General features: G+C 49.5%; 1 protein-coding gene across 4 annotated transcripts in view; it reads right to left on the bottom strand.

The window, feature by feature from the left end:
* ASH1L (ASH1 like histone lysine methyltransferase) overlaps nucleotides 1-13,068 on the bottom strand; it is a 131,721-nt gene that overhangs the window by 90,983 nt on the left and 27,670 nt on the right. For 2 of the 4 annotated variants that reach the window (XM_068252586.1, XM_068252589.1), the window contains exons 1-2: nucleotides 10,740-10,831; nucleotides 3,005-3,296 (exon numbers count right to left, since the gene is read on the bottom strand). In XM_068252586.1, coding sequence (XP_068108687.1) covers nucleotides 3,005-3,274 — 270 coding nt within the window. In that variant the 5' untranslated portion in view covers nucleotides 3,275-3,296; nucleotides 10,740-10,831. Of the gene's footprint in view, nucleotides 1-3,004; nucleotides 3,297-10,739; nucleotides 10,832-13,068 lie in introns of those variants that run through there. The other 2 variants (XM_068252588.1, XM_068252587.1) reach the window with 2 other exon arrangements.

Here is a 13,068-nt window from a genome sequence, read left to right as displayed (position 1 = left end):
ATTGTCCTTCCATTTCTGAATGATCGCCTGAACAGTGCTCCGTGGGATGTTCAAGGCTTTGGAAATCTTTTTGTAGCCTAAGCCTGCTTTACATTTCTCAATAACTTGATCCCTGACCTGTCTTGGACCTGTCTGGTGTGTTCTTTGGACTTCATGGTGTTGTTGCTCCCAATATTCTCTTAGACAACCTCTGAGGCCGTCACAGAGCAGCTGTATTTGTACTGACATTAGATTACACACAGGTGCACTCCAGTGTTCTCCCCAGGCTCTTTTAGCCGGGTGCTCCACCCGGCTAGATTTGGTGACCACCCGGCTGTCATCGGCTCACCTCCTCCTATGCTGTAAGCAGAGTTGCCCTGCATTTTCATCTCAACCCACCCGGCTACTTTTTCATGCCACCCGGCTACTAATTCATGCCACCCGGCTACTAATTCATGCCACCCGGCTACTAATTCATGCCACCCGGCTGGAAAAAAATTCTGGGGAGAATACTGCACTCTATTTAGTCATTAGCACTCATCAGGCAATGTCTATGGGCAACTGACTGCACTCAGACCAAAGGGGCTGAATAATCATGCACACCCCACTTTGCAGTTATTTATTTGTAAAAAAATGTTTGGAATCATGTATGATTTTCGTTCCACTTCTCACATGTACACCACTTTGTATTGGTTTTTCATGTGGAATTCCAATCAAATTGATTCACGTTTGTGGCAGTAAATATGACAAAATATGGAAAACTTCAAGGGGGCCGAATACTTTTGCAACTGTATATACTGCTCCCTGATTACGCTCTATTTTCTGTCTTGCATTCCTCATTAGGATCCAAAGGCATGCTTCTTCTTAGCTAAGTATGTCATACACCTTAAAGGGAACCCGAGGTGAGAATAATATGGAGGCTGCCATATTTATTTCCTTTTAAGCAATACAAGTTGCCTGGCTGCCCTGCTGGTCCTCTACCTCTAATATTTTCAACCATAGACCCTGAACAAGCATGCAGCAGGTCGGGGGTTTCTGACGATATTGTCAAAACTGACAAGATTAGCTGCATGCTGGTTTCTGGTGTAATTCAGACACTACTGAAGTCAAATAGATCAGCAGGAAAGCCAGGCAACTAGTATTGTTTGAAAGGAAATAAATATGGCAGCCTCCATATCACTCTCACCTTGGGTTCACTTTAAAGACTGTAGTGAAAAAACTTACCTCAGGAGGGGGTAGCCTCTGGATACTAATGAAGCTTCCCTCGTCCTCCTTAGCACCCCCGATCCAGCGCCGGTCCTAGAAAGTTCATGGACAAGGGCTTGTCAGCGGATCGCACAGGCACTCTATGGCTTCCAGCACTGGGTCCCCTGAACAGTGTGCAGTAGCTGCTCTCTGCTCAGGCTCCAGTGGAAATAACCAAGCTCGATCGGGTACGCTCTACTGTACAGGCAATACTGTGGTGGCTGTTACTCTGGGGAAGCCAACGCTGGATTGGGGCTACTAAGAAGGACAGGGAAAGGCTCATTAGGATCCAGAATAAGTACCCCCCCACCCAGGCATTTTCCCCCTACAGGTCTCAAGTGATTCCCCTCCTTTTTTCTCCCCACCAACAGAGCTCTCTGTTGGTGGGGTCTGATCGCGCCACAGTTGTTTTTTCAAAAAATATTTATTTTATTATTTTTTTTACTAAATTTTGCTGTTTTTATTTTATTTATTTTTCCCTGCTCTCTCCCTTCCCCCGCCAGCCAATCAGTGTGATCGGCTGTCGTAGGCTTCAGCCTATGACAGCGGATCACTTACACACTGACGGAGGGGACAGCCGTGCCACACAGCAGATCGCAGCGCTGTACACAGTTCAACACAGTTATTAGACCGCGGTTTCGCCGTCTAACAGTCTCTGAGCGGCGATCTAACAGTCTCCGCCTTCCAAGCAGGAAATGCGCGTGCTCTCCTGCTAGCCCCATAGAAGCCGTTCACGACAATCGGCGTGGAGCGATCGGCAAGTCGTTAAAGTATTAGAGGCAGAGAGAGGATCAGCAGGACAGCCAGGCAATATGCATTTTTTATAAGGAAATAAATATGGCCGCCTCCATATCCCTCTCGCTTCAGGTGTCGGAAGAATTCAAGAATTTTTAAAGATGAACTGTATTTGACCAGAAAACAAGTAATCAATCAGAGTGAAGGAAATGGGGTGACATACTGTTTATCCATAGAATGTAGGGTGCACAGAGCAAGTTATTTAAAGGAGAACTGAAGTGAGAATAATATGGAGGCTGCCATATTTATTTCCTTATAAACAATACCAGTTCCCTGGCAGCCCTGCTGATCTACTTGACTGCCGTAGTGCCTGAATAACACCAGAAACAAGCATGCAGCTAATCTGTCAGAAACACCTTATCTTCTGCATGCTTGTTCAGGGTCTATGGCTAAAAGTATTAAGAGGCAAAGGATTAGCAGGACAGCCAGGCAACTAGTATTGCTAAAGTGAACCAAGTGCCATTTTTAGCACCCAGGGGATCTCAATAGCACATTAAAAATACATAGTAACAATGTGGCTAATTACTAAAAGAATTCCATTCCACCTCTTCTCTTTACATTTAAATGTTTGTTAAAGACTTTTATTGCTCTACTTCCGCCAGGCCTGCCGCCTGCAGAAATAGAGCAAGATAAGGATTGCTGTAATTAACGGTGGCAATGAGCAAACAAAAGCTTTCATCATCATCAGTGTGTGTGTGTGTGTGTGTGTGTGTGTGGGGGGGGGGGGGGTAGGACACTGTGTTTCATACAGTTTAGAGAGTCACACTTGATCACATTCACACCTTCCCCTGTATAAATAAATGGCAGCTCCTGCAGCTATTAGAAACCAGGACAAACTGCAGGTAAAGAAAGCTGATTGGATCTCTTTAAAAGGAAATAAATATGGCAGCCTTTATATCCCTCTCACTTTCAGGGCTCCTGTGACCAATCGCCTCACCCCAAGTTATAAACACGGGGCCACTAAGCAAGCAAAGCTCTTACCCACCTCTTCACCTCTCTCCTCGGTCATCTTGCGGCTCTTCCGTGTGTGCCTGATGCTGGCCTTCACGGCCGGCCGACACACATAGTTCTCCAGGTTCTTGGGGGGTTTCTTGGTACGCTTATTCTGAAGGCCAATCTTTAGGGAGCCCTCGGGGAGGTTGGTTGTCTTGGTGACGGTAAGGCCGTTGTCCAGGCTGGTGGCTGCACTTGGGGGATTCACAAGCCCTTCTGGATCAGATCCCACTCCTAACATAGCCGTACTCCGAAGATCCATTCCACGGGGGGGCGCCACTCTGCTGTGACACAAACAGAGGGGACATGTCACTACTAGCACTGACCCCCCAAAAAACCTGCTACACAGAGTCCAAGTGAGCATGCATGCCTGGCAGGTAGATAAAGTAAATCTGACCCTTATGCCAAAAATGTACAGTACTTATCTCAGGAGGGGGAAGCCTCTGGATCCTCCAGCAATAACTGGCAGCTGAATTACATTCCCCCCCCCCCCCTGTCTATAGCGGCCTATAGGGGGGGAACAGTAATTATCACTGCCAGGACTTTTGCAGTAGCAGGGTGAGCTGTTTATTGGGTTTGCCCTGCGCCCAAATTTCCCAGCCCCTTAATTACACGCATGCCAATGAGGATCCCCCCCTTATGCTCAGTGGATCAAGCGGATGAATGACTATCTTAAAGAAAGAATGAAGCCCAGAAAATTACCTGTTTTTATTAGCCAGTCCTTTTCAGCATTAATGGCATAAATGAAACGCCGCATTTCCACGGCTAAACAAGGTCTTTATAACCCCAAAATCCCTGGGGCATATTTCGGGGCTCCATCCTGTTAGAAGCGGAGCTTTGTGCAGTAGCTCTGCCTCTATTCACGTCAATCCCCGCGGATCGCACCTCCTCCCACCCCTTTCAGTCTTCTTTTACTGAGAGGGGCGGGAAGAGGCGGAGATTCGCAGGGATTGACGTGACCGGAGGAGGAGCTACAGCCCAAAGCTCTGCCTCGCCCGGGCAGCAAAATCTACGACTTTACTTTTGGTGGCATGAAAAAGTAGCCGGGTGGGGCGAGATGAGAGAATGCAGGGCCGGTGCTTCTGTGTGCAATTCTGCTTACAGAATAGGGGGGAGGTGAGCCAATGACTGCCGGGTGCTCACCAAAACTAGCCGGGTGGAGCACCTGCCTAAAAGAGCCTGGGGAGAACACTGAAGTCGTCCAGTCGGCGCAGGCACAGAATGCTCCCGGCCACAGGAGTATGACAAGTGAGCATGCACAGCCCAACTGTGCCTGCACATTATCCCCGGACTGAAGGACTTTCCGGGGAAATTTGCAGAGGCTGCAGGCAGCAGAGGACGGCACAGAGGGAGCGATCAGGCCGGAGGGGGCTGGTGGAAGCCCCAGGTATGTATATATTTTTAAAATCCCTTTATCTCAGGTTTACTTTAAATTAGAGAAGCTGGTAGGTGCTCATAGGGGACATCCATCTAGATTTAAAGGGGAACTACAGTAAGAGGTATCCGGAGGCTGCCATATTTATTTCCTTTTAATCAGTACCAGTTGCCTGGCAGCCCTGCTGGTCTATTTCTCTGCAGTAGTATCTGAATAACACCAGAAACAAGCATGCAGCTTGTCTTGTCAGATCTGACTTTAAAGTCTGAAACACCTGATCTGCTGCATGCTTGTTCAGGGGCTATGGCTAATAGTATTAGAGGCAGAGGATCAGCAGGGCTGCCAGGCAACTGGTATTGCTTCAAAGGAAATAAACATGGCAGCCTCCATATTCCTCTCGCTTCAGTTCCCCTTAAATAAAATATGGGTTAGGTGGCATAAGACACCGGAAGTTGTAGACCCAGATTTAGTGGGGGACAGGCTTCTGGGTTCATCAATTGATAATTGTCTGTACTTGATCAAATTTGACGCTGTCTTATATTATTTTTCCATTCTTATTTCCTTTGGTATTATTCTACCTTTTGCTCTTATCTCAATATGCACAGCTGCCTGTTCTGATATTGCAATTTTCCAGAGGGGACCGTTCTTTTTTGCAATGTTGCCTAAACTGTGCCTGTCTTTGTTTTTGTGATTGGCTGCCATTGGCAGTAGCTGCATCACTAAATGCCTTGTATACCTGTGTACATTTATCTCAATCAGATTGTTTGATAGAAAAAAAGGAAAACTGCAAGAAATGATTAAAGGAAGTGAAGTGAGAGTTATATGGAGGCTGTAATATCTATTTACTTTTAAACAATACTAGTTACCTGGCCCTCAGCTGATCTCTTTGGCTGCAGTAGTGTCTGATTCACACACCTGAAATGTAATAGGAAGAGTGGCTCAGCAGGACAGCCAGGCAATCTGAATTGTTTAAAAGGAAATATATATGACATACCCCTTTCACTTCAGGTGTGCCTTACAGCCTGGTTAGGGAAACATCTACACTCACCTCTCCTGTGGCAGTGCCAACACGGGCAGGCCCTTAATGGCTCATTCCAGTAACAGCTGCGGGATTGTGACATTAGAGAACCAACCAGTCCTGTCACTGCTGGGTAATCATAACTATATCCCTCTCATGCCGTTCCTAGAACACATTGCCTGAAGAAGCCAAGGCAGTGTAATGGTGCCAGACTCTAGAATCAGTCAGTTCAGGGGAGGCTGCAGAGATCAGGGACCTGTCAGTTCAGGGGAGGCTGCAGAGATCAGGAACCTGTCAGTTCAGGGGAGGCTGCAGAGATCAGGGACCTGTCAGTTCAGGGGAGGCTGCAGACATCAGGAACCTGTCAGTTCAGGGGAGGCTGCAGAGACCAGGAACCTGTCAGTTCAGGGGAGGCTGCAGAGATCGGGAACCTGTCAGTTCAGGGGAGGCTGCAGAGATCGGGAACCTGTCAGTTCAGGGGAGGCTGCAGAGATCAGGAACCTGTCAGTTCAGGGGAGGCTGCAGAGATCAGGAACCTGTCAGTTCAGGGGAGGCTGCAGAGATCGGGAACCTGTCAGTTCAGGGGAGGCTGCAGAGATCAGGAACCTGGCAGTTCAGGGGAGGCTGCAGAGATCAGGAACCTGGCAGTTCAGGGGAGGCTGCAGAGATCAGGGACTTGTCAGTTCAGGGGAGGCTGCAGAGATCGGGAACCTGTCAGTTCAGGGGAGGCTGTAGAGATCAGGGACTTGTCAGTTCAGGGGAGGCTGCAGAGATCAGGGACTTGTCAGTTCAGGGGAGGCTGCAGAGATCAGGAACCTGTCAGTTCAGGGGAGGCTGCAGAGATCAGGAACCTGTCAGTTCTGGGGAGGCTGCAGAGATCAGGAACCTGTCAGTTCAGGGGAGGCTGCAGAGATCAGGAACCTGTCAGTTCAGGGGAGGCTGCAGAGATTAGGAACCTGTCAGTTCAGGGGAGGCTGCAGAAATCAGGAACCTGTCAGTTCAGGGGAGGCTGCAGAGATCAGGAACCTGTCAGTTCAGGGGAGGCTGCAGAGATCAGGAACCTGTCAGTTCAGGGGAGGCTGCAGAGATCAGGAACCTGTCAGTTCAGAAGAGGCTGCAGAGATCAGGAACCTGTCAGTTCAGGGGAGACTGCAGAGATCAGGAACCTGTCAGTTCAGGGGAGGCTGCAGAGATCAGGAACCTGTCAGTTCAGCTGAGGCTGCAGAGATCAGGAACCTGTCAGTTCAGGGAAGGCTGCAGAGATCAGGAACCTGTCAGTTCAGGGGAGGCTGCAGACATCAGGAACCTGTCAGTTCAGGGGAGGCTGCAGACATCAGGAACCTGTCAGTTCAGGGGAGGCTGCAGACATCAGGAACCTGTCAGTTCAGGGGAGGCTGCAGACATCAGGAACCTGTCAGTTCAGGGGAGGCTGCAGACATCAGGAACCTGTCAATTCAGGGGAGGCTGCAGACATCAGGAACCTGTCAGTTCAGGGGAGGCTGCAGAGATCAGGAACCTGTCAGTTCAGGGGAGGCTGCAGAGATCAAGAACCTGTCAGTTCAGGGGAGGCTGCAGAGATCAGGAACCTGTCAGTTCAGGGGAGGCTGCAGACATCAGGAACCTGTCAGTTCAGGGGAGGCTGCAGACATCAGGAACCTGTCAGTTCAGGGGAGGCTGCAGACATCAGGAACCTGTCAGTTCAGGGGAGGCTGCAGACATCAGGAACCTGTCAGTTCAGGGGAGGCTGCAGAGATCAGGAACCTGTCAGTTCAGGGGAGGCTGCAGAGATCAGGAACCTGTCAGTTCAGGGGAGGCTGCAGAGATCAAGAACCTGTCAGTTCAGGGGAGGCTGCAGAGATCAGGAACCTGTCAGTTCAGGGAAGGCTGCAGAGATCAGGGACCTGTCAGTTCAGGGGAGGATGCAGAGACCAGGAACCTGTCAGTTCAGAAGAGGCTGCAGAGATCAGGGACCTGTCAGTTCAAGGAAGGCTGCAGAGATCAGGAACCTGTCAGTTCAGGGGAGGCTGCAGAGATCAGGAACCTGTCAGTTCAGGTTAGACTGCAGAGATTGGGAACCTGTCAGTTCAGGGGAGGCTGCAGAGATCAGGGACCTGTCAGTTCAGGGGAAGCTGCAGAGATCAGGGACCTGTCAGTTCAGGGGAAGCTGCAGAGATCAGGAACCTGTCAGTTCAGGTTAGACTGCAGAGATCTGGAACCTGTCAGTTCAGGGGAAGCTGCAGAGATCAGGAACCTGTCAGTTCAGAGGAGGCTGCAGAGATCAGGGACCTGTCAGTTCAGGGAAGGCTGCAGAGATCAGGAACCTGTCAGTTCAAGAGAGACTGCAGAGATCAGGAACCTGTCAGCTCAGGGGAGGCTGCAGAGATCAGGAAGCTGTCAGTTCAGGTTAGACTGCAGAGATCAGGAACCTGTCAGTTCAGGGGAGGCTGCAGAGATCAGGAACCTGTCAGTTCAGGGGAGGCTGCAGAGATCTGGAACCTGTCAGTTCAGGGGAAGCTGCAGAGATCAGGAACCTGTCAGTTCAGGGAAGGCTGCAGAGATCAGGAACCTGTCAGTTCAGGTGAGACTGCAGAGATCAGGAACCAGTCACTTCAGAGGAGGCTGCAGATATCAGGAACCTGTCAGTTCAGTTGAGACTGCAGAGATCAGGAACCTGTCAGTTCAGAAGAGGCTGGAGAGATCAGGAACCTGTCAGTTCAGAAGAGGCTGCAGAGATCAGGAACCAGTCAGTTCAGGGGAGGCTGCAGAGATCAGGAACCTGTCAGTTCAGAGGAGGCTGCAGAGATCAGGAACCTGTCAGTTCAGAAGAGGCTGCAGAGATCAGGAACCTGTCAGTTCAGGGGAGGCTGCAGAGATCAGGAACCTGTCAGTTCAAGGAAGGCTGCAGAGATCAGGAACCTGTCAGTTCAGGGGAGGCTGCAGAGACCAGGAACCTGTCAGTTCAAGGAAGGTTGCAGAGATCAGGAACCTGTCAGTTCAGGGGAAGCTGCAGAGATCAGGAACCTGTCAGTTCAGGGGAGGCTGCAGAGATCAGGAACCTGTCAGTTCAGGGGAGGATGCAGAGACCAGGAACCTGTCAGTTCAAGGAAGGCTGCAGAGATCAGGAACCTGTCAGTTCAGGGGAGGCTGCAGAGATCAGGAACCTGTCAGTTCAGGTTAGACTGCAGAGATCGGGAACCTGTCAGTTCAGGGGAGGCTGCAGAGATCAGGGACCTGTCAGTTCAGGGGAAGCTGCAGAGATCAGGGACCTGTCAGTTCAGGGGAGGCTGCAGAGATCAGGAACCTGTCAGTTCAGGTTAGACTGCAGAGATCTGGAACCTGTCAGTTCAGAGGAGGCTGCAGAGATCAGGGACCTGTCAGTTCAGGGAAGGCTGCAGAGATCAGGAACCTGTCAGTTCAAGAGAGACTGCAGAGATCAGGAACCTGTCAGTTCAGGGGAGGCTGCAGAGATCAGGAACCTGTCAGTTTAGGGGAGGCTGCAGAGATCAGGAACCTGTCAGTTCAGGTGAGACTGCAGAGATCAGGAACCAGTCAGTTCAGAGGAGGCTGCAGATATCAGGAACCTGTCAGTTCAGAAGAGCCTGCAGAGATCAGGAACCTGTCAGTTCAGTTGAGACTGCAGAGATCAGGAACCAGTCAGTTCAGGGGAGACTGCAGAGATCAGGAACCAGTCAGTTCAGAGGAGGCTGCAGATATCAGGAACCTGTCAGTTCAGAAGAGCCTGCAGAGATCAGGAACCAGTCAGTTCAGGGGAGGCTGCAGAGATCAGGAACCTGTCAGTTCAGAGGAGGCTGCAGAGATCAGGAACCTGTCAGTTCAGAAGAGGCTGCAGAGATCAGGAACCAGTCAGTTCAGTTGAGACTGCAGAGATCAGGAACCTGTCAGTTCAGAAGAGGCTGCAGAGATCAGGAACCAGTCAGTTCAGAGGAGGCTGCAGAGATCAGGAACCTGTCAGTTCAGGGGAGGCTGCAGAGATCAGGAACCTGTCAGTTCAGGGGAGGCTGCAGAGATCAGGTACTTATCAGTTCAGGGGAGGCTGCAGAGATCAGGAACCTGTCAGTTCAGGGGAGCCTGCAGAGATCAGGGACTTGTCAGTTCAGGGGAGGCTGCAGAGATCAGGAACCTGTCAGTTCAGGGGAGACTACAGGGATCAGGAACCAGTCAGTTCAGGGGAGGCTGCAGAGATCAGGAACCTGTCAGTTCAGGGGAGACTACAGGGATCAGGAACCTGTCAGTTCAGGGGAGACTACAGGGATCAGGAACCTGTCAGTTCTTGTTTGTCTTTTCATTGCCGTCATGTTTGTATGCATTAGTGTGAACTATCCCATTGATTAACATTAGTTTCAGTTTTCCTGTGCAGAAAATGCACAGAAAAACTGATGAGTGGAAACAGACTCTAAACTACAGAGATCCGGAACCTGTCAGTTCAGGGGAGGCTGCAGAGATCAGGAACCTGTCAGTTCACGGGAGGATGTAGAGATCAGGAACCTGTCAGTTCAGGGAAGACTACAGGGATCAGGGACTTGTCAGATCAGGGGAGGCTGCAGGGATCAGGGACTTGTCAGATCAGGGGAGGCTGCAGTATAATATAGTACAAGACACATGAGAAGAACCCCTGAAAACAATGCCCTCCCAATACTCCCCCCATATATCCAGATATGTACTGCATCCAGATTCAGAAGGGAAAATGAAACCAAGAAAAGCCAGCAGGGGCACCGGCTCTGCTCATCCCTCACTGATAACTGCTTTCATACACGTCACATTGATGTCATGATACGCAGGAACGGTGATGCCACCAGATGTAGTCACAGTGATGTCATGATACATAGGTACAGTGATGTCACTAGACGTAGGTCAGTCACAGTGATGCCAACGATCACAATGATGAAATCAGAAGTGGGTCACAAAGATGTCACCGTAAAGAGATCAGCATGTTTACATAGCATCTTCTACCACAGATGACAATGACGTCACTATGCACAGGTCACAGCGATGTCACTATACATAGATCACGACCATGCTACTGTGCACAGGCGAAAGGAATTTCAGCATATACAGAGCATACAGATGTTACCAGGCACAGATTACAGTTATGTCACAACACGCAGATGACAGCAACGTCACGGCAACCAGACTACAGTGATGTCATTACACACAGTCTCCACATCCAGGCGAGATGGGATATACGCAGAGTAGAGGGATCAGTGATGGCGAACTCTCTGTCGCCCCCTCCTCCTCCCCACCAACACCACAGCTGCCCCCCCCCCCCATCCAGCCCCCCACACAGCATCCCCTGCCACCAACACCCCAAAATACCTGGCTGGGTCACCCTGTCATCCTGCTGAGGCCTCCCTCCTGTGTTTACACTGAAGAGAGCTGAGCTGGAACCCAACCCGCTGCTTTACAGGGGGAGGAGGGGGAGGGGAGAGGGGAGGGGAGTCTCTGTTCCCAGGAACCATCGCTCTGTCTATTACACCCACCAGGATTAACCCCTCACCCACCAACTGCAGCAATCCTGATGCACCGCATACTCTGTGTCCTGCAGCCCTGAGGCTAAATATGTCACAACTACAATAAACTGTATGCCTGAAATACTGTGTCCTGCAGCCCTAATGCACTGAGTGCTGCTAATCTGATCATATGCACCATCAACTACAACACTAACAGCATGCTACTGACACCTCAATACTAGACACTGTGTACTACAAGCTAGATACACTACAGACACTGTGTGCTGCTATCCTGATCATATGCACCATCAACTACAACACTAAAACAGCATGCTACTGACACATCAATACTAGGACTGTGTGCTACAAGCTAGATACACTACAGACACTGTGTGCTACAAGCTAGATACACTACAGACACTGTGTGCTGCTATCCTGATCCTATGCACCATCAACTACAACACTAACATAATAAAGACACCGCATACTACAGACACTGATATAGCACAGATACTTTGTGCTACAATCTGAATACACTTCAGACACTGTGTACTAAAACCTAGATACAATACAGACACTGTGTACTAAAACCTAGATACACCACAGACACTGTGTACTAAAACCTAGATACACCACAGACACTGTGTACTAAAACCTAGATCCACCACAGACACTGTGTACTAAAACCTAGATACACCACAGACACTGTGTACTAAAACATAGATCCACCACAGACACTGTGTACTAAAACATAGATCCACCACAGACACTGTGTACTAAAACCCAGATACACCACATACACTGTGTACTAAAACCTGGATACACCACATACACTGTGTACTAAAACATACATCCACCACAGACACTGTGTACTAAAACATAGATCCACCACAGACACTGTGTACTAAAACCTAGATACACCACATACACTGTGTACTAAAACCTAGATACACCACATACACTGTGTACTAAAACATAGATCCACCACAGACACTGTGTACTAAAACATAGATACACATCAGACACTGTGTACTAAAACATAGATACACATCAGACACTGTGTACTAAAACATAGATACACCACATACACTGTGTACTAAAACCCAGATACACCACATACACTGTGTACTAAAACCTGGATACACCACATACACTGTGTACTAAAACCTAGATACACCTCATACATTGGGCTTGATTCAGAAAAGGGTGCTAAGTATTAAGCTGGCCATACACTGGCCCGATTTGCCGCCGTTTCCACAGCAGATTCGATCACTGGGATCGAATATGCTGCCAATCGTTCGCGCTACACGCCGAATTTCGATCCTTTTCGTCCGATTCCGTCGATCGCTCCGTGCGGAAAATTAGCGTCGATCGCCCGCGGGTAGGGAGCGCGTCGCTAGCGGCATTCGAGTACCCGACGACCGACGCAATAGAGCCGCATACATTACCTGCTCCACCGCCACGACTACCCCCGGTCACCGCTGCTCCGTGTCCGTGCTGGTCTCCGGCATGCTTCAGTTCCTCCTGCCCGGCAGGAAGTTTAAACAGTAGAGGGCGCTCTACTGTTTAAACTTCCTGCCGGGCAGGAAGAAGTAAAGCATGCCGGGGTCGGAGACCAGAGCGGAGACGGAGCAGCGGTGACCTGGGGACTGGAGTCGCGCCGGCGGAGCAGGTAATGTATGCGGGCGGGGGAAGCGGCGGCAGCACCACCATAACAGATTGTGATCGGTTTCAGGCTGAAATCGGTTCACAATCTGTTTGCAGTAAAGGTAGCCATACGATCCCTCTCTGATCAGATTCGATCAGATAGGGATCTGTCAGTTGGTCGAATCTGATGGCAAATCGACCAGAGTATGGCTACCTTTAGCACGCCAGTGAAAAAGCCACTTTGCATGTGCTAACATGCTTTGCACTGCTAAGTAGTTAGCACATGCAAACTACTTAGCACCGTAGTTAGCACATGTAAACTACTTAGCACCGCAGTTAGCACATGTAAACTACTTAGCACCCTAGTTTTTTTTTAAAATCAGTGTTTATTCAACAAAGAAAAGGAACATATGACAGAGTATGCAGTGTGCCTCCTAACTTTTCCAACAGTAGCTTCAGCATCAGTTATCACTGTGGAAGATGACAGGTATTGTTAACAATAATATAATGATCGTTACATAATATATAGAGCTCAGATTGAATTTAAA

This window comes from Hyperolius riggenbachi, chromosome 9, assembly GCF_040937935.1.
Source record: "Hyperolius riggenbachi isolate aHypRig1 chromosome 9, aHypRig1.pri, whole genome shotgun sequence".
NCBI classification, from domain to species: domain Eukaryota; kingdom Metazoa; phylum Chordata; class Amphibia; order Anura; family Hyperoliidae; genus Hyperolius; species Hyperolius riggenbachi.
The sequence above is the reverse complement of the archived record's forward strand: the minus strand, read 5'-3'. Positions and strand labels throughout refer to the sequence as shown.